Source organism: Pocillopora damicornis, chromosome 14 (assembly GCF_964200805.1).
Source record: "Pocillopora damicornis chromosome 14, jaPocDami1.2, whole genome shotgun sequence".
NCBI classification, from domain to species: domain Eukaryota; kingdom Metazoa; phylum Cnidaria; class Anthozoa; order Scleractinia; family Pocilloporidae; genus Pocillopora; species Pocillopora damicornis.
In genome coordinates, this window is record NC_142683.1 from 5413399 (window position 1) to 5435486 (window position 22088).

Here is a 22088-nt window from a genome sequence, read left to right on the forward strand (position 1 = left end):
GAGACGTAGTCGAGTGTTTCTCCTTACACTTCTTTCGTGTTCTAGCCGCTTCCTGCTTGCTTTACAACAGAGCACAGTAAAGCCTTCTCTATTCATTAGTGTAGTATTAAGTGGGCAAACTGTATTTATTGGTCACCCTGACCCGCTATTATGGTTGTGTTTTCACTAGACCACTTTTCTAGCTGAACATTCTTTCTAGATGTTTGTTTACAGACCGACATTTAGTAGTTAGACTTGACATCTATTTTCACTGTGAAATTTAACCCGAAATTTAAGCCGATTACTTAGAAGATTCAAATTACAAAAGCGTGCAACTTTGAAAAAACGGCGGAAGACGAAGGATTTTTAATGACTTCCCTTATAATGATTCTCGCCATATTTCTCCGAAGGAGACGACGTTTTTGCAAGAAAGAAATTTTCAGCCATATCGATATCGGAGCACTCACGCCTGACTAACCATACAATTCGGTGAGAAAAGTCTAATTTATCACCCCTAATCAGCGTTACCACCAGCGCCTTTGTTTGGAGGCTCGTCATATTAACTCCGCACACGCTCCTTTAAATAGTGCGATGGCAGCTTACTTCCTGACTCCTATTTACACCTCGTCAGAAAAAAGGCAGCTAATTAGTGAGCGTATTAAAGGACCTCTTGTTGCAGCGTTTAGATCACCCCTGATGAAGGCACTAGACAGGAGCGTCGAAACGTTGAGTTTATGAATCGTAACTTCTCGGTTACATTCATTAAATCTTTAAACCAGAGTAACATCAAACCATGTCTCATGTGACGCGGCTTTTCTTCAGAGGATGCGACTAATGTCTCGCCAAATGGAGAGGATGCGACGGATTGTTGGAGCGGGAAAGTATTACGAGTGAATTTGTCTGCCATTTCGAAAGCACTGTTTGCAAAGGGAATCGGGAGGTGAGCACGAGCGTCTGGAAAATATTTGCCAGTTCACGATTTGGCAGGCATCTGTCACTACGGGCAATGTGATTGGCTGCGGCATTTATCAGGACGAGTTGTACCATCACGGAGACAGTATCACTCTGCTGGAATTTCCGGTCATAAAGGCAAGATAAACCCCCGTTTTTTCTTGTGAAAACAGCTTGCATTTTTCACTCGCTAAACTAAGGACGAGCTGTTTTCACTGTACTTCCAGACTTTTCCGACTTAAACTTGTCAAACTTGTGAAAACAAGACCTCAACGTAGTCGACCGCTAAATACAGGTTAGAATGTATCTTTTGTGTTGCATGCTTCAGCCGTCAACAAGTGCAAAATGCTATTCACTTTTCACCAACACAAACATGAGTGCGATACAACAGGAAATCCAGCAGCGCACTTAAGCAACTGAGAGATAAAGCAGCGGCACTTTCGGGGGAAAATTCGTAAGGTAAACAGGAACTCAAAATTTCCACAAGGAGTTCATGTTCTCTAATGATTGCAAATGCCAAGTACGATACGTGTTCATGTTGCACTAATCAGTGGGTAATAAAAGAAATATTTGCTGTTTAAATTTTGCTCACTTATCATTGCGAGACATTCTCAGAAAAACAGGAAGTTGATGATGCAATACAACGGGGACTTTCCCGAGGAAAGGAGTCGTAGCGTTGCTATTGTTCTGAGGTCATACGATAGTCGCATGATTTTTTCGACCAATCAGCAAGTGTCTGATGCACCGTACATGAGATCAGCTGTTGAGGAGGGAAAGATACCCAGATACAGTGCATATGTTTGAGCTTAATTTCTGTAAATACAGTCCAACGAACGCTCAAAACAATTGACATCATAGCCACACCTACTGCTTTCTTTGCAAATGGTTTAAATTCGCGTGTGAGAAAAGTCAGACACACTGTTCGAGGTAAGTTGAAGGTGTTGCCAGTTCTCCTAAGTTTTTGCAGAGCGAAACAAGCCATGAGTCGTCAATCCCAGTTGCTCTACCATCGCCTCATGCTCCCCGACTGGCTGCGTGAGAATGCAGAGTGGAACTCTCCTAAGGGAGGGAATGAGTTGAATCTTGATATTCTACCCGACTCCTCCGACTGGGAGAACATCTTGCGAGTTCCTCTCATTCCCGGAGGCGAGCTGTGTAATGAGGAGGACATCACTGTCAAGATGAAGGTGGGCGTCGTTTTGCCAGAGCCTCAGAGGCCCCGGGACCCCATGTCTTACATGATATCCGACGGGGACTTTTCTATTGGAATTCAGCTCTTGGATCCCAACCACGATTACGCCAAATTTGGTCCCTACCGAGCTATTGAAGGTGAGTCCGCCAAAGCCAAGTTGCGAAACCCAAATGTAGAAGTTGCAGCGACTGTTTCTTCCACTTCAAAGAATAACCCAGATCAGTTTGAGCTGACGTTCAAGCCCTCCGAGATGTTTGGATCTGCCTATTGCGCCATAGATGACGGCCACAAGATTGTCGCTCGGTATTCTGATACCCTGAGCCTGAGGAAGGGGCTGACCTTTGAGTTGTATCGCTTTAAAAGCACAGAAAGGTACACCATTAATTACATCGAAGTCACCATATACAAGGACTCCATGTGAAGAAGGCACAGGAAACGGAAACCACCAAACAAAAGTTGGACTTTTTAAGACTTTGCTTTTGCTGTTTTGCTCTTTGTTTTAGACAGCTCTAGTATGTAAGTGATAATCGCTTGTTCAGTCCTTTTCAGAAATATTTGCGTTAAATTGTGAAACATTTGTATCATTTTGTTTTGCTTTTGAGTTGTCTTCGTTTCGTTTTGTTTTGTTTTGTTTCTTTCCATATTTCAATGCTTGAATAAGCTGCCCGATTACACTCGAAAATAAATGAGCTTTGCATTTGAACATTTGAAGCTTAGAAGAATTATTTTAGTGCTTTGTTCTGCCCTCGATTTAACAGAGCTTCCCTACCCTTCATCTAATTCCCTTCCGAAAAGACCATCTCGAATTTATAAATACATTATTGGTTCGAAATGGAATGGCTTTCATGAAGTACTCAAGAGCGGGTGTCTTGACCCCCCTCAGGCTCTGTCGTGGGGGGAGGGGGGGCGGAAGGCCAGGAGGATTTCAGATTGTATCACAATGAAATTTACCTGACCCCCCCCGTCAGGGTCTGTAATATTATAATGATCTGCATCATTGGTAATCAATTTCTTTAGTCCATCCTTTTAAATTATGCTAACAACGACTGATCTCCCTCCGATACCCCTGAAAACCACGTGATCCTTCCTCAAACAAAAAAAAACAAACCAACAAACAAAAAACCTGCACGCTCTTTTATGTAAACGATTTATTCAATTGAAAATATTATGATTAACGAAATTTAGCCATAAATTATGCCTTTCCACCTTGACATCAGCATCCATATTCTCCTCACTGTTCTCTCCACATTTACTGTGGTATGACAAGAAGAATTTATTTCACAATCAAGAGGCAGTTTGACCTACATATTTGATCTAAGGCTGATAATATACTTTAGGGAGAAATTATAAGCCGGTCACTCTTAGACCTTTAGTCTAGATGGGGTGTAACCCAAACCACCACTTCCAAACATTTTGGCCGTTTTGACTAGTGGTTAATATCTTTCCATCGTTGTCATCAAAAATTTTTTTTTGGAGTAAACTTTTTTTACAACTATCGGTTCAAATTTGTCAATTTTTACGCCTAACTGCTAAAGTTTTTGGCCATCGGTTAAACCCATTAAGATCCTCTTACATTAAAATTAGAACAATACAAACGAATTTAAGAAAGCTAGCTCAGTTTCTCCCTATGCTACCCCCATACTAATTTATTTTCCATGCCCTGGATGTGCTTACACTTGGGCTTTCGGAGAGCAAGGTCATAACTTGACAAAATACTCAAGATGCCCTTTGTATGGTTTATGAAGTTCGATGAAAAGAAACGTAAATGAAGTCATACCGATCAATTCGGGAGATGGTCCATGCTTTTACATTTTGAAGTTAAAATAAAATAAAATAAAGAAAACATTTCCCGAAAATCAGAAAACATGGATGCATAGGTAAACTCAGTAATTTATTAGCTTAAATTACGAGATGCAATGGGTAAGAAGTTCAATTAATTCTACAATGATGGGCGAAAGTAATGTTGATACCAACTACCAATACAGCTAGGTAAGGAAAAAATTTGCACGTCCCAAGACTTTTTCCTTCCACTGATCGTGGTTCTAGTATAAAGCTTCTGCTCTCCATTTCTGATAGAGACTATCAAAACATTGAAAGATATTGAAAGAGAGTGGGAGGGATCCTTACCCATCCTTCTCTCGCTTACATGAGCTTGCATGATCAAGTGTTCATTTTGTGTGACTGTATAATCACTGTAAAATATTGATAATTCTGCCTCGACAGATCGATAGATCAATAGAATTTTTTAGTTTAATACTTTAGAGAACTCTTTTCTTCAAATTTCGCCTTACCAAGTGCATATGTGCGCACAATTCACAAAATAAAAACGGGGACTTCCCTTGATATCTGCACTGGAACAAAACAAAATATTGAAGCTAGAGAGGGCTGTTAAGATGACTAACGTCACAAAGTTGTGGACAATCTTGCTTTATAGTTAAGATTTTCTACTTTTCTTACTTCATTTTTTAGATTTCTTATATCAGGTTTGCGTTTTCTCAATTCATTATTCAAGTTTTTCGCCTTAAGTTGGTGTGAGATATGAAGTTCACAGAACCGTTTTCTAAGTTCCAATAGACGTCTTTGGTTCTTTGGGTTTGAAATGTTTACATCCTAAGATGAGTTGGCATAGTAAGAGTAGTTGGATCAATATCAGTATCTGGGCAACTGCCCACCTACCCCTCCCCTAACCCAACAGTAACCCTAACTTGTTATCAATTGACTATTGTTGAGTTAGGGGAGGGGTAGGTGGGTAGCTGTCCAGATACTGATGTTGATCCGAAAAGTTAACTTGAGGATTTTTGCGGTTGTTAAACTTGGCCTGGGCATCGATGAAAGTTCCGCATCGAGTTCAGTTAGTAATACGGAATGAAACAGCAAACGGAGCGGTAGAAGAGGAGGAGTGAAAAGAATTAGGTTTGATTGGGTCGCGTACACCTACCTCGTTTTCCATCCCACCGCTTTTATTGCGCTTCGTTTATCTAATTGAAAACTTGGAACAAGCTATTCTGACTAGAAAGGGCCATAATGGTTGTTCCAACGTCTTTTAACGGTTCCTAGTCTCCAATCTGTGCGCGGTATTAGCATCTTTAAACAAGTTATCGCGCCAAAATTGGGCAGTCACTTTCATTCACCGTTTTTAACTCGTGAATTGCGCGCATGCGCAAGAGCGAGTTATAGATACGATGTGGGGAATGCCATTCGCTCGCTCGCTCGCTCGCTCGCTCGATTGGTCGATTCCCGTAAACTTTTTTTAGATTTTAGGCTTTTGAGTGCATTTGATAGTTTTTGGCGAGCAATAAACAGACGAAATGGCGACCTTTGTTGCTAAGAATAGTGGTGGGGTGAAAAAGAAGCCAATGATAATCTTAAAAAAGTTTGTTTTTTCGTTTTAGTTTCAACAAGCGGCGCTAGCGACTGGCAGGCATGCAAGGATTCACACTGAAATAACAGAACAACCTTCGTTTTTCATAAAATTGTAATTTACAATCCTTGAACTTGAAAACAATCCGAAGATTCATTGAAAATATCACTTACTGCGAAGCGCTCGGAGTTACAGATGTAAGAGTACAGATGTTCAAAAGCTTTTTCTGTTATGGCGTGAGATTGAGGACAAAATTGATCATTACGTTTCGTCGCGTGTGTTTTTCCTGTGTGAAGCAACAGAAGATGCCGGTGACTGACGAAATAACAAGTTAACACGAAAATCAAATAACACGTAAACAAACAATTTTAGCTACCGATTTTCAGTGAATTTTTAAAGAACAATTTTTTTTAAGTTTCAAGACAATTTGAAGATTCAACATACATACAACGTAGTAAAATGCGAAAGTTACACACCACAAAATTGATAAATAGGCCTGAAATGAAATTCTATCTTGTTATTGATTATACGTTGCCTAGCACGTGACTTAAATCTACCCAGGCGGAGATCCAAAATGACGGTGGCAGGCTTGGCTTAGTTATATCACACAAAACTCGTTCCCGTTTGTCTCATTTGATAAGGAGGGAATCGTTAATGTTTTCATTAAGACAGTATTGCCTTGATTTTCTAATATTTACAACGAAAGACAGTAAATTTCACTTTTCACCCACATTTACTTCCAACCTTTTCTTTTGAGCCAGAAACAAAAATGACAGACGTTTAAAACACATGACATCATCCACCTTGTCAAATGTAATAGCATGATCATTTCAATTGTAATGCCTTCTTATCCCAACGTTGCTTTGTTTCTTTGCTACATTAGCGAACACTGAACTACTGCTCGTACTCTAGATATGACAATCAACCACAAAATTCCCTAAACCAGATAACATTAAACATAGTCTAAAAAATCATGTGTCAATTCACGAGTTTGCTCACAGAGCACTTTGATTTTTTCTCATACTGACGTTAGCAATCAGTCCCTTTTCCTTTTCCTTTGGTGTTTCAGCAGAACACTTTCGTTTCCTCTTACTAGTTTCATTTGGGTTGACTTCAAAAGGCATATCACTACTTTTCTGCTTTTCATAAACACCTAGCAATTCAATTTGATAATCACTGACCAAGACACCCTTAATCTCAAAAGGTACAACCCCAGTTTGCAAGGAGGAAATTGTAAATATGATTCAAGGTTTTCCATGCCTTCAATGTAAAGCAAAGTGCACTTCCCAAATGAATGGGGCATCCTAAGCAAATCCTTGGAATACGAAACAAATATTTTAAAATTTCTTGCAGACTTCTTAAGCACTGGAACTGTACTAATGCGAATTGTTAACAAACAGCAGTTATAGTTTGAAAAAAAGTCTCTCAAAGAATCTTCAAGGGACATGTAATGGCCGTGATTGGATGTCAAGTGCAACCTTCCTGCTAATGAGTCACTACGATGTAATGTATATACTTTATTGTTCTTTGGAACCACGGATGGAACATCAGTTAACAATAGATATTCATTTGTCTGCACAGAGTACCTAATGGAAGCATACACAGTATTTCCAATGGTCAAAATTCTATTTAATGTCGAAGACCTTCAAAACTATTATGCTCTAAGTAATGGTAAACAGTAGCAGTAAGCGACTTTCCTACACACAATGCGTGATATTGTTTTAATGGTGTAGTATTCTGTCTTGGTCAAGCACGCGAGTTAAAGTGTTTTAAGTAGTGTGGACCAAACATTGCTGTGTATAAGATAATTGACATGTCCAGACATAGCAATAGTCATAAACAACATCTCACTCACTCTTACGCCTGCTAATCAAAGTTTTTGCATGAAGTAAAGTATTCTGGCGCTCCTTAAATGAGAATAAATGTTAGAGCTGAACAGGAAAATGAGCTTTCAAGGCTTTAGCGCTTTTACATATATGATGACCTTTAAAAGTTTAGTTCAGATTTATGCAAATGTTTTGTCAAACCGTGGCTAGTGTCTTAAAGCGGGTGTTACCTAAACTATGGATCAGTAGACCGAGGAACCTCCGAAACCTGTGGAATCATTGGGACCATTAATTCTTGTGTAAAAAAAGTTAATAATGAAATAAAACACCTTAAAACTGTTGGAGATTTCGTTTTCAGGCATAAAGAAGATAACGTTGAAAGAATATGTGTTTCTACCTTAACGTCCAACCTCAGGAAGCCCAAGCTCACACAGTGAGCATCTGTGAAAATGCAAATATGTTCACGTTGCGCATGAGTAAAATATAAGAATATTCATGGCAATGAACAGTCGCGCTTTCAACCTTAAAAAGTTCTGGACTATTTTTGAATAAGCACAAATTTTCTTCGGTCAAGAGGTTGTTAATTTGCTTCGTGTGAATTGTTTTGGCTGATTTAAGCAATTTAGCTCGGTTTTGGTTCATCTGGCGTGCCCTGTTCACTATCCTTTTCAAGATACGTTTGATTAACGCCAACTGAATGAATCCACTGGAAGCAAAACGCTTTAAATTCGCTCCGGACACCCAGATCACCCCGAAATTCTATGGTACTTTATGCTTATCTTACATATTGCAGGGTCTTATACAATGAACTAGAGCCTAAAGGTTTGCTAAGAGCCTTTCGGGATAAGGCGTTATCGGGATATCGCGGTAACCAAACCGTTGGAGTACAAGTTAGGTGATTGCTGATCGCTCTATATATACATACCTGTATACTATGCATCGTTAATTACCAAGTGAATATCCAGTCTTTGGTAAGAGCGTTAATTCGCGACTTAAGCAACCAAGTTTATCTGATTAGGATGAAAATCGTATATGTGCACTGCGGTGAAGAAACCTTCAGGAGCTCTTGAGAGTGATCACTGAACATGATCGTGGAAGCGCAAATTACGTGGGACCAAAAACAACTCAAAGTTAGGTCACGCTTCTCTCACTAAACTTAAATTGAAACGGAAAATGATATTGCAGTGGACTATTTAATATATACTAAGCATATTTTAGCGGAGGCATCTGAGGTAGGAGCCATCTAAATGCACAATTTCAATCACAAGATTGCATAATTTTGATGTGCAAGTGCTGCCGTCTTTGATTTTACATTAGGGGAGGGCTAAGGGGAGAACGAAATTTGTACTAAGGGAGGAGGAGGAGCAAGGGGGGGGGGGGGTGAACGACGGTCAAAAGAAAGGAAATGAGGACTAATAGGTGAGGCAATACCTCCCCTCGCCGTCCACTTTAACTCTAAATCAAACATGGCCGGCCGGATAAACGGTAGCGAGCTTGTAGCGTTATGCTGTCCAAATAGGACACCTGTATCGTAGGCTAACCACAGGACACTTTATATGTCTACTTATATATGTTACAGCCGAAGAGATGATCAGAAAGCTAGGAAAACAACATAACATTAAGACAAGCACAAAGGATATCCCCCCCCCCATCCTCCAACCTCCTCCTTACAGATGAAGTAGTTAGATCTATAAGAAAAAAACTTTAACATCTAAGCAAATATTTTCAAAATTTTATATAATAGCCTGCGCAGCTCCCACTAATTTGTGACGTGACTGCAAGACATAAGAATGTCTTCGAGTTATCTTCGCGGCTGATACGCTCGATCAATTTCTCCTGATATTATGGATATCGATGGCAGATGACTTTTTGTTGACCGTTCGAGTTTGCAATGAACGTGACTACAATTCCATCAGATCAGTGATTTGCTTTCAGAAGGAAGTCGGGCACGTCAGGGAGAGGATTTGAATCAATCAATAATATTATTTCCCTCCTGTCACGAGCGTTAGACAAAGAATAAATTCTGAGTCCCCACGAGGAATCAAACCTTAGACCTATGGAATACACGCACTGTGAGCCAGACTTAAAAGAGGTTTGCTTCCTCGTAGCAACTTTGAATTTTTCCTTGTCCCACGCTCGTGACAACTTTTTGCCAGGCTTTTTCTACAAATTTACTATTCCGCGCAAAATGACCAAAGGAATTCGTCTGATTTCGATATCACGTTATCCAGACGATATCATGTTATTCCAAACGAAATCTTATGCTAAAGCAAATCTGCTAGTCAAAACAGAGTGTAAAAGAGAACAATGCCCCTGTTATGATCGGAAGCGATCAAGAATGTAGCTTTAGCTGTTCTCCTAGAGCAATATGTGCACAAAAAATCTGCCAAACTAAAACTTTGTGAGAAGTTTTCTTCTGCGTGGGTTGGATGCCTTTTTTTAGGATGTGTGTGTTGACTGTGAGTAGGAGGAGTTTTACCCTTTATTATGAATGTGTGACTCTGAATGACTGTCGCGTTACTTTGCTCTTGAAATCTCACAATCTGCATTCAAAATATGATATTTTAGAGGCTCTGGGCCAGGCTATGATCTGAAACGAATTTTTCGCCTGATGCCGTTTGTGCACGTGAAACTAGACGAAGTGTAAGCTTCTGCAAACAGGAAACGATTAACAAAGCACTTTGTTTTCAATTACGAAATGTTAGGGCGTAGGTTACTCCCACGCTTTAGAATAGCTTAATTTGAGTGCGCAGTTGTAGGACAGCATCACATCTTCTGGCACTGTTACAGCGAAGCCGCAGATTCTCGATCCCTACGCCGTTGCCTTGTCAGACACGAAGAATATGGGCGATGTCACGCTGCTCTATTGTCGCCTCGTGCTCCTCAAATAACGATCATTTGTTTTGTTTGTTTGTGTTTTTTTTCTCTTTTCTCTTCATAGGTTTGTAACGAGCGAAATTCCATCACATGTATGATATGAAGACAAAGAAAAGCTAGTTTTGTTTCGTACCTGCAATAACTGATATAATCATTGAAATAAAAGGTTCCGCATTGCCAATTGAGTGATCATTTCCTTTATTCTCATGTCCTTAATGTTTGATTCAGGTACGGTATCATATGGAAAAATTTCAAGCTAGTCACTCTCAGCCATCAAAGGGTTAAGAACAAAGAAGAATATCAGATGAACCAACTTACACGCGCGTTCTTTCTGGACCCAATTCAAACCCTGTACCCTGTAACAGGGTTACAGTTAGTTCGAGAGATTTTACTTGAATTCATTCTACATTTTAGCTGTAAAAGAACGATTGAATAAAGGGGGTAGTTTCTAAAGAAACTTTGGTGCTGCATCGGTGAGAGAGTATAACAAGGTAATTTGGTATTATCAACTGAGTTGGTGGCATAAATTTGCCACCAGCTGACGTTTCTAGCGTTAGCCCTTTGTTAGAGCGGTTGACGAAGGGCTACGGATGGATGGCTAACGTCAGCTTGCGCAAGAAATTGAACGCAAACAGGAAACGATTTTCAAAGCACTTTGTCATGCATTACGAAATTTTAGGTCATAGGTTACCCAAACTACTTGCAATGGCATAAATTTGGGTGCGCCGCTGTAACAGAGCATCACATCTTCCAGCACTGATACAGTAAAGCCGAAGATTTTTGATATCTACACCCGTTGCCATGTCAGACACTAAGAAGACGGGCGATGCCAAGCTGCTCTATCATCGTCTCATGCTCCCCAACTGGCTGCGCAGAAACGCAGAGTGGAACTGTGGCTACGAGGGAAATGATTTGAACCTCGTCGTCCTACAGGATTCCTCCGACTGGGAGAACATATTCCGAGTTCGTCTAATTCCCCCTGGCGTGATGTGTAATGAAGAAGACATTACTGTCAAGATGAGAGTCGGTGTCGTTTTGCCCGAGCCTCAGAGGCCCCGGGACCCCATGTCCTACATGATATCCGACGGGGACTTTTCTGTGGGAATTCAGCTCTTGGATCCCAACCACGATTACGCCACACTTGGTCCTTACCGAGCTGTTGAAGGTGAGTCCGCCAGAGCCAAGCTGCGAAATCCTAATGTAGATGTCGCGGCGACTGTTAGATCCACTTCAAGGAATAACCCAGACCAGTTTGAGCTGTCTTTCAAGCCCAGCGAGCTCTTTGGATCTGCGTACTGTGCCATAGATGATGGCCACAAGATTGTGGCCCAGTATTCCGATACCTTAAAGTTGAGCCAGGGACTGACCTTTGAGTTGTATCGCTTTAAAAGCACTGAAAGGTATACCATCAACTACATTGAAATCACCGTGTACAAGGATTCACAGAAGATTTGAGGAGAATGCACGAGCAGCTAGAAGGAAACTTAAAGTTAGACTTGCAACACACGTTGTTGTGAACAGGTAGATTATGCAACTTATAAAACTACGATCCTTTCTTTTAATTTGTTTTGTTTATTATTTTTCCTTTCTCTGAGTAAGTTTGTAGTTCCGAATTAAGCACGAGCGAAATTCAATCAGACGTATAATATGAAGACATCGAATAGCTAGTTTTGTTTTGTACCTGCAATGACTGATGTAATCATTGAAATAAAAGGTTTAGCATCCCAACTAAGTGATCACATCCTTTATTCTTATGTTCTTAATGTTTGATTCAGGTACGGTATCATAAGGAAAAATTTAAAGCTAGTCACTCTCAGAGATCAAAAGGTTAAGAACGAAGAAGAATATCAGATGAAGATACCTACAAGCTCTTTCTGTAACGATCGGAAACGACCGAGAATGCAGGTTTAGCTGTTCTCCTAAAGCGATGTGCGCATAAAAAAATCTACTTAAATCTTTGGGTAGACGTTTATTCTGCGCGGGTTGAACGCCTTTTTTTAGAAGTGTGGGCTAACCTTGAACAGGAAGAGGTTCACCCTTTATCATGAGTGTGTGACTCTGAACCACTTTCGCGTTACTTTGCTCTGGAAATCTCAAAATATCAGTCGATAAATCTGCACTCAAATGCGATATTTTAGAGGCTCAGGGCCAGCCAAAGATCTGAAACAAATTGTTCGCCTGATGCCGTTTGTACACGTGAAACTAGAATGAAATGCGAGTTTGCGCAAACAGGAAACGGTTTACAAGGAACTTTGTCATCCATTACGAAATTATAGGTTGTAAGTTACTCCCACGCCTTGGAATAGTTTAATTTAAGTGCGCATGTGTAGGAAAGCATTATGTCTTTCTGCACTGTTACACTGAAGCCGCAGATTTTTGACCCCTACGTTGTTACCTTGTCAGACACTAAGAAATTGGGCGATGCCTATCCTTGCTTCATGCTCCCCAAGCAAAGATTGTTTGTTTTCGTTTGGTTTTTTCCTTTCTCTGAATAAGTTTGTAACCTGGCGCTAAAATTTCCGAATAAGCACAAGCGAAAGTCAATCAGACGTGTAGTACGCTAGTTTTCTTTTGTAGCTGCAATGACTGATGTAATCATTGAAATACAAAGTTCAGCATTGCCAACCGAGTGATCATTTCCTTTTTTCTCGTGTCCTTTATGTTTGATTCAGTGATGAAATAAGGAAAAATTTGAGGCTTATCATTCGTAGGGAACAGAGGGTTAAGAGCAAAGAAGAGTATCGAATGAAGCAACCTACAAGCTCTTTCTGTACCCATCTCAAACCCTGTACCCTGTAACAGGGTTTCAATTAGTTCAAGAGATTTTACATTCAGGCTGTAAAAGTACGAAGAAATAAAGTGGGTACTTTCTGAAGAAACTGTGGTGCTACGTCGGTGGTAGAGTGTAACAAGGCCGAAATTTGGTATTTTCAACTGAGTTGATGACCAGGAAATTAGCCACCTTTGAGTTTGAAAGCTGACGTTTCGAGCGTTAGCTCCTCGCCAGAGCGAATAACGAAAGGATAATGCTCGAAACGTCAGTTTTCAAACTCATAACGATGGCCAATTCACGGTATCAACTCAGTTGATAATATCAAATTATTTTGTAAAAGAGCGAACCTTAAAATTAGCTAATTGCGGGGACTCTGGCATTACGCGTATGTTGTCTTCTCCTACGTTCGAACAAACTATGTGGTGGAATGTGGAGTCTTTCTCAGTTTGATCTTCAGTTTGAGGGCTCCATACTACTAGCTCATCCCCCCCTCCGAGGGGAAGGTTTGAGCGGATTGGGGAGGGGTGGAGCAATGGATTTTATGTTTTCCCCAATCCCCTTCCCACACCGTCCACTCCAACTCTTAATCAAACATGGCCGGCCGGATAACGTAACAGTAGCGAGCTTGAAACGTAATTTTGCTCTCAAAAGACGCCTGAACTGTAGACTAACCACAGGACACTTTATATATGTACGTGTGTACGTTACAAATAGATGATCAGGTAGCTTGGAAAACAAACCCCCCCCTCCCCCGTCCCTTCAAATGAAGTCGTTTGATCTTTACCCCGACACTTACCATCAAAAATGACGTCGTATTTTTGAAATTGTATACAATAACGCTCATAGTTAGCTAACTTCATTTCAAAAATGCCTTTTAATTGGCTTTGCGGCTAATACACTCGATCGGGCCATGTTTTTATATTTAACAAATAGAAAAGCCTTGATTGTGCTCTGTTCTGCTGTAAAGCACACAGGAAGCTTCTAGAGTTTACACTCATCTACATTTGGAGAAAAACGATCGTGACGCTAAGATTAATGCAAGAGAAATCATATCAAACCATTTGATCTTAAGCACTAAAATTAAGAAAAAAATCTCATCTCATCTCATCATTTCACCTGCACAGCTGGTGAAAGAGACTAGAAATACGAGACTAAAAAACCGTCTAACATTCTCGGGGCGGCTTTTTTCACTTGATTCCCTTTTCTTTTACGAAGAAAAATTAAATATCTAATTCATTAAAGATTAGTTTAAAATATATATATATATATATATATATATATATATATATATATATATATATATATATATAACTAACTAACTGCAGACAGTACTGTTTCGGCCTTCTGGGCCTCATCAGTGCAGCTGATGCTAGGATGGAGGTAAGACCATATAGCCACCCCAAGTGATCTCACATATGTGGGATCATCTTAGCCATGCCAGAGTGCTCAAACTAGAAAAACTAGTGAGCATGCATAATATATATATATATATATATATATATATATATATATAGGAAGTCTGCGAGTCGATTTTCGCGTGGAACAGTGCTCAATGCGTTGAAGCAGAGCAGAATAAATATTATGAGAGGAAAAAAGGACGTAACTACATTTCCCGACAAGCCTGTTTCGTGAATCGCTTCACTCTTCAGGGGTTTAATGAAAGAATATTCATGTGACTATCGTTTATATACTAGGAAAATTTGCATAATACGCGGTAAACTTAAAAACTCTCAAGTTCAGCTGTTGCGTAGCAACGCTTTGTTTCTGTGTCGGCATGAAGATACGAGTTCGTTACGCTTATTAAGTGATGAGAGGTCGGGTCGGTAAATTATCAGGAATTTTTCTTTTAGGCAGAGGTTGCATCTTTTACTGGAACTGTTGTAGGGAGAGTTAGATGATAAGACGCGCCATGAGATAGAATAGTCAATGTTGTCGTTCTTGAGTGTCCAGATGTGTTTGCTAAGTTCGGTAGAGTTTTTGTGCTTGGCGTGGCGGAATGATGCGGTGTGATTTCTGTGTCTTGTTTTGAAGTCGGTTTCTGTGAGTCCGATGTATGTTTCAGAGGTGTTGTTGTCGTTCCGTGTGACGGTGGCTTGGTAAACGACTGAGGATTGAAGGCAGTTACCATTGAGCGGGCAATTGACTATTCTATCTCATGGCGCGTCGTGTTTTTGTTGTGTAAGGGATTTCTATGGAAAAAAATGAATCATCACTATTATTCCCTGATTGACTATTAGATGTGAAATGGAAATTAGTTAATTAAGCAACAACTTCTTATTGTTACCACTACTATAATTACCACTCTCACTATTATTATAATTGTATTATTTCTGTCATTATCATCATAATCAATTATATCATTTACATATCATCTTCAAGTCAGCAGTGTATCACAGTCAAAGTGTGAACGGTTTCAGAAAATTTAGCAGTTGAGCAAGAAACAGTAGAAAATCATTCTTTAATCATTTACCTTAGGGGACCCCACAAATGGTTTAAGGTACTGAGGCCCATACTCTACACTCTTGCTCAACCCTTTCTTACTCAGCAAACAACAAAAATTTCAGATTTGTAATCATATTGTATATTGCAGGCATAGAGCTGCAAAATTATTAAATTATTCATTTTTTAAATACCACTACTATTACTATCACTATCATTATAATTACAATTATATTACTTCCATCATTATCATCATTATTATTTATATCATTTACACATCATCTTTATCATTACTACTTTTGTTGCTACCAATAGAACTGATAGCCTGACTCTACAATTTGAGACAAGTGATTAAATGTGTTCATTTATCAACAGTACATTAAGCCACAATAAACAACAACTTTTCCTACAGTATTAGTAGAAATGATTACTACTATCATCATCATCATTATCACTTTTTGGTACCAATAAGTAAATAGTTTAATATTAAATACTGTAGGTGATAATATTGGAGGATGAGAGGTGGGCAGACTGAGAAATTGTACTCACCTCCCTCCCCCCCTCCAAAATAACAAAAATAACAAACAAACACACAAACAACAACAACAAACAAAAAGGAATAGGAATAGGCTATTGCAATAATTCTTACCAGGAGGAATTCCACATTTTCCTTGACAACAGCAAGCACTGGTCAATGACAAGTACTGTTTGAAGATATAAAGAACAGCATTTGAACATATGGTACAGATACACTGTAAATCAAAATAAATTGTTTTTTCTTGTGCATTGCTGATTTTCAGTTTTTGATTTTTTTAAGTTATTCAGTGTAGGCAAGCTCAATTTTGTCAAATGATACCCAAAATAAAATTACTATAAAACTCATTCTCAGTTCAACTCTTAATATTCACTCTTTCTTCTGAAAACATACACAAAGTCCAAATTTTATTTTCCCTTTCGTTATCTAACTTTCTGCCAATCTCAGTGCATGCAAGTTTGAGTTCCAGGCCCTGCCTTTTGGTATGACACTCCAAATATCTAATACTGGTAATCAATTTTAGTGTTATAGTATTCTCGCCTGCCTGAATATTCACGATGAACACTGCAAGATGTGTAATGTATTAAAGTTAACAAATACATTACATGTTGACATGGGTTTGTTCAGACTAATAGATCACAGATGATGTAAAAATGTAGTACAAACTAAAGATTGTTACATTAAGTCCAGCCTGTTGTGTCAAACATGTTGTTACAGAACAGGCAGAATGCAATATGGAACCTTTTGTTTTATGCAACAATTTAAGAAGGAAAATTGTTCTTAGTGGTGATCTTTTCATCCCCCTTATAGATCAAAAGTCAGTACTACTCAAAAGGTGTGTATAGGTCAGGGCAGGGTTTTTTAAAGCTGGGTTAAGATAATCCAGGGTTAGTGTGAAATCTGATTTCAGATCTGATAGCTTTAATGAGGCTTCATAGGGTTTTTCGGCTCGATGAGATCTGGGTATGAAAATTAAGCACAAGCTCTAAAATTGTCAGCATGCAAAACAAATATGGTGGCTTGCTACAATCACACCATTGTTATCTGAAAAGGTGTGTTTAAGACAGTTTTTACACAATATAGTTTTTATGTAATGGAATCTAGGGTTTCCAGCAATTGCACCTGTAACATTCATAGGCCTTCTATGCCTGAAAAAGAGGTCAACCAAAAAGAAAACATAGAGGGAAAAGATTGCCAAAAGGCGACAGATTTGAAATTCTAAACATGCTCAGATACTGATCTTAACAAAGTTCTATCCCATTATGTAATATTAAGCAACAGAGAAAATAGGGATCTTTCAAGTAAGATTATTGCATTTCAAATTATGAAAATTTTGAGAGATATTTCATTGAAGCAAATTGAAGAAAATCTAGGGCAAAGAAAATCATCACTGACGAGTGCCTCCCTTCGTGGAACTTTAGCTTTATAAAGAAAATTATTTTTATAATATTTACTAATGCAAACAAAAGTCTGAACTTTGATCACTACCTTTTTATGGCTTTTAGTGACCTTGAAATGCAAAAACATAAAAATTTTCTAGAAAAACATTACACTGGCGTGCATACCATCATTGAGCAAAAACCCTAAGGAGTCTCCTTAAAACAAAATTCAGTCAAATTCTTTTTGTCTGGAATGAGACTATTTCATGCTCTAAAAAGAACACAGGAAATTATCCCAAAAAGGCATTTGAATAATGCAATAAAAAAACCCATATTAACATTTAACCTTGGGTTAGTGCTAGTCTGCCTACAAACAACTGGGTCCTGCTTGTTATGTAAAATAAGTCCCACTTTAAAAAGTGGTTAGGTAAAGAAAATATGAACTCCTGAAATGTTTGACATTTTTAGCCAATGTATCCACTGATGTGTACTTACATATGTATCCACTGGATCATTTTTGGTGCCAACATATTCAAAGACCGCCTCATTTTGTGGTAAAGATTGATTGCAGATTAATGAAATCACAGCTCTATGTTTACTTTTGGAATTCCTGTGACAAAAACGAAGAAGATAATTCAACACTTTGAAGCAAGTAGCAACTTGGTTAAAATCCATAAAAATTATAATGATGATAATGATAATAATATTACTGATGGAAATAACAATATTGATGCTGCAAGCAGTAATGATGATGAAAAAAATAATCATGACCATGAGAATTACAATCATTATCACAACAGTGAAAAATGAAGATGACAAAGACAGCAATGTAACTATGAAATAACATTTTAGATTGAACAAAAACTAGAATTTCCATATCTATAAAAAATATCATAGATTCCAAAGATTGTTTGAAATAATTCAAGGATGATTATGGATGCTAGAAGAAAAGGCATGCATAGCAGAACAGAGCAAAAGTTAATAACAATGTTATTGAATCATATATAATAATAACAATGATGATAATATGTTTCAATGCTGAGTTTATTTCCAAATAGTACCTGTAGCATCTACATGCACTCTTTTAATGGCTAATTTTGTTTAAATTCTTGTTAATTTGATAAGTTAAAAGCACTCACTGAAATTCAAGGGTAAGATTTGATTTGATAAATTCATTGTCAACATCCATTTCAAATTTTCCACTTGCTTCATCACCCAAACTATCACACTGGTGAGCAGATAAGTTAGTCCATCTGGCAACCTAGTATACAGTTTGAGATCAATAAGTGTATGTACAAAAACAAGCATTCATAACTCTTACTAATTGAGCCCACAATGAACGGGCTATAAGTTGGAGCAGAAATAAGGAGGTTCTGTAACTTGCAGTTTGGACTGAGAAAACTGGGTTAGTAAGATATTTACAACATATTACATCTCTGAGTTCAAATGCAGGCCAAAGACTTCAATTCAAACTTTCTACTTTTTTAATTTAGCAGGTTGTGTAGTGAAACGTGGTCTGCAAAATTGACCAATCAATGGAGTACTAATGGAGATATATAATATATGTGTTTATTGCACTCTGATCCATCAAAAAACCAATTAATTTTGCACTGGTTAACCCACTGCTGCCTGGAAGCAACAGACTGCACTTACTATTGTTTATTTGCCATAAATAGGAATTCACTTTGGATTTTTGAGAGATTTATGATTACAGTAATGAAATAAGGAGGACTGATCACTCTTCCCATTTGCTTTTTATTACATGCATGACTTGTTGGATCTTAATCCCTTCCAATCTCAAGACAAGTGAACATGCACTCTCATCTATTATAATGTATGTAATCCTTAGATCTCAGAAGCCAATAGATACCCACCGAAGTCTTAGAACAAGAGGTGGTGCTGGTACTGTTTTCCCCAACAAACTCACTGAACTCAGCACACGGACTGTAAGATATGTACCAATTGTTCTCGGTCTTACTTGTAAACCTACAAAACGTATGTTACAAATTATTAACCACTGCGAATTACAATCACTTGACCTCAGGACCTTTTAATCGAATTTACAGCATAGTTAATGATAGACTACTTCCAATTTCAGTACACTACTGCTTAGTATTTCCCATTTTTTAAGATGAAAGTTTCTTCTTTAAATATTTTGACGACACAATAATTACTGTATTGAGTTAAGCCTGTTGGTCACAGATGGCTAATTATGACTTACAAACAGTGTTTGACTTGCAAGTAAATGCAAGTCGTGAATTTGTGCAAATACTGCACTAACAATTGTACATCCTAACTGATGTAACTGTTCCAGCGACCTGATCTCACGCTTGGTCAATAACGCATGTACAACAAAAATTCAATTAAGTATCATAGTTGTAGAATTTAAATAATGGATTACGACTCCGTTGGTTGAGTTAATTAACACGAGCAGTGATAATTCCCTAGCAATCGACATGATTTATCTCAATTATATCAAGCTCATTCTTCTTCGCAAAGAACGGCTGATGTTGGAGAAAAAGCTTGTACGATCTAGAAATAAGTTAATTCAATTCTATAAGATTTCAAGATAATCGTAGTCACTCTACCGTTGACGCTATTGTTTTCCAAAAATCGCCTGCATAATGAAGTTTGGGGCTGCGAGAAAACCTTGCCTTCAGTTTGCTTACAATACTTTCAGTTTAGAAATAATTCTCCAAAGAGAGCTTTAATCAACGAAATTATAGAAAAGAAGCCTGCAAAAAATTCAGGCATCGACATGAGAAATTGTGCCTTCTGGCACAACAATCTGATCTACGTTGCCACAAGTTGCGAAGTTTCTTCGAAAGTTTACGTAAACAAAGGTGTTCTTAGGTGTTTCAGTCAGCAAAGGCGAACCCCCACTTTACACAACGAGTACGAGACATACCTTGGAGAAGACGAATTTATCTTCAATGGTAGAAGGTTGACATATTCCCTTGTGTCATTAACTGCTGGAAAATAGCACGCGCAACTCTCGTATCCGTGCACAGGGATACAATCACGCGCGCGCGAAACGCAGCTGATTACCACCAGTAACATGCAAATAGCTAGGACTTGATATGAATCTGCCATTCTCGATGTAAATTTTTAAATATCCGACCTTGCACACTGGAGATATTGAGACGTGGAATTGCTGATTACGTTTGTAATGGAGGTATATCTGGGGCTACGTCTCACGTGAATTAACCGCCTGACTATTATTACTATAAATGGCCAATCATGAGACATGTAAGATTCAGTTTAGTAAAAAAAACGAGATGACAGCAAAAAAATTATGAAAAAGAAAAAAACCAAACGCACTATGTTAAAATTTGCCCCTACCTTAAAAGCCAATTTATCTAAATAAATAAATCTAATTTATTATTTGACTGAAAATGATTAAAGCACTGATGGATTGAACTTTTTCCACGAAAGTAATCCTAAAATAAACATTCTTCCTCAGAAGACACGCTCCTGTCATGTGATTGGAAATGTAAAGCAGGTTCTCATTGCTCAAAATAAAACTCGTAACCAGATCCTTTCGGATCGAACGTAAACATGGTTAAGAAAGTTTGCGTCCTATCGGTTGTTCGTTGTTGTAATATTGCTTTGTAAGGGCTTAAAACAGGGGTAAATTTTGAAGCTGGAATGGAAAACAGGAAACGAGAAGTATCAAACAGAATATGTCTCTACAAATTCGTCTTTTTAGGCGACGGAAATCGGGAGTTGTGGTCAAAATACCGCACAGTACGAAATCTGGGTATTTGCCCCCGTCAACATCACGACCGCACTGGCGTCTGCTGTGCGTGACAAAACAAACATCTGTCGTGACCAGTGCTTAATGGGTTAAAAAGTAACGAGAATTCTTATTTGCTCATAGAAGGTTGTTTTTATCATCAGGAATTACTCCCCCAGAAAAGGGTCAGTAAATAGCGTAAATTACGATATAATATCTTACGTTTTGAAACTTTCTTAAATGTATCGCTGGGCCCAACATGAAATTACATAACTTTCTTTTCTCTCGAATTTTAGGGTAGCTAAAGTCTAAGATAATATCTTCGAGAGGAAAAAATAATAAAAAAAAAATAATAATGATAATAATGATAATGATGTAGCTGTACCTTAGCTTGAGGCCAGTTTATTTAACACACTCAATTTGACATAAATTTGTTGGCTGCCCAGTCTCTATATTTCCATTTACTTCAGCCCAAGAGCATCACTCCGAATAATTTTTTTTTCTTTGAGAACTGAATAGCACAGATTGTTAAACAAATAGATTTTAAAAATAGTAATACTTACAGCATTGTTACCATTTTACATGTGAAGCAGCAATTATTCAAGCACATATTTAAATTCCGCCATTATAAATTCTCTCTGAACAACTCATGGCCACAGGATTTTGGCAGAATCAAGCCCTTGACTAAATTAGAACCAATTAAATCCCCTTATGAAAAATTAGACCTCAAAGTTGATTATGAGCATCAAAATCATTCCTTAGCCACAAGCCTCAACTGAACATTAAAGGACCACTGCAAGCTCCTGCTACAGCACCAAGTAATTTCCTTGACATCCCTCAGGCCACCATCAGTGAGCAAGAGTCAAGGAGATTTTGAAACTCTTAATACACGATGAATTTTGACCTGTAGTTTCCTCAATTACTGTATTTCCTAGCATGAGCCAAGGATTAGTTTCACAAAGCAAGTTGCAGAATGAATTGGAACTCATTCTTACAATGGTGACTGTATGGCGAATAAAAAAAGGATAATGCTCGAAACG

The 22088-nt window shown here is 38.3% G+C and overlaps 3 protein-coding genes across 3 annotated transcripts; 2 read left to right on the forward strand and 1 right to left on the reverse strand.

The window, feature by feature from the left end:
- The first annotated feature begins 254 nt into the window (after nucleotides 1-254).
- On the forward strand, nucleotides 255-2825 carry LOC149034134 (uncharacterized). Its single transcript, XM_089193477.1, has one exon. The coding sequence runs from the start codon at nucleotides 1911-1913 to the stop codon at nucleotides 2541-2543; it is 633 nt and encodes a 210-aa protein (XP_089049603.1). The 5' UTR covers nucleotides 255-1910; the 3' UTR covers nucleotides 2544-2825.
- An 8091-nt stretch (nucleotides 2826-10916) lies between these two features.
- LOC149034135 (uncharacterized) lies at nucleotides 10917-11914 on the forward strand. Its single transcript, XM_089193478.1, has one exon. It carries the CDS (start codon nucleotides 10988-10990, stop codon nucleotides 11639-11641), a length of 654 nt encoding a protein of 217 aa, XP_089049604.1. The 5' UTR covers nucleotides 10917-10987; the 3' UTR covers nucleotides 11642-11914.
- A 3193-nt stretch (nucleotides 11915-15107) lies between these two features.
- LOC113667655 (uncharacterized) lies at nucleotides 15108-21253 on the reverse strand. The gene is made up of 6 exons (XM_089193843.1): nucleotides 20221-21253; nucleotides 19187-19298; nucleotides 18452-18573; nucleotides 17808-17922; nucleotides 16048-16102; nucleotides 15108-15148 (listed from the first exon to the last, which is right to left on the reverse strand). The coding sequence occupies exons 1-6, from the start codon at nucleotides 20403-20405 to the stop codon at nucleotides 15108-15110; spliced, it is 630 nt and encodes a 209-aa protein (XP_089049969.1). The 5' UTR covers nucleotides 20406-21253.
- Nucleotides 21254-22088: the final 835 nt, after the last annotated feature.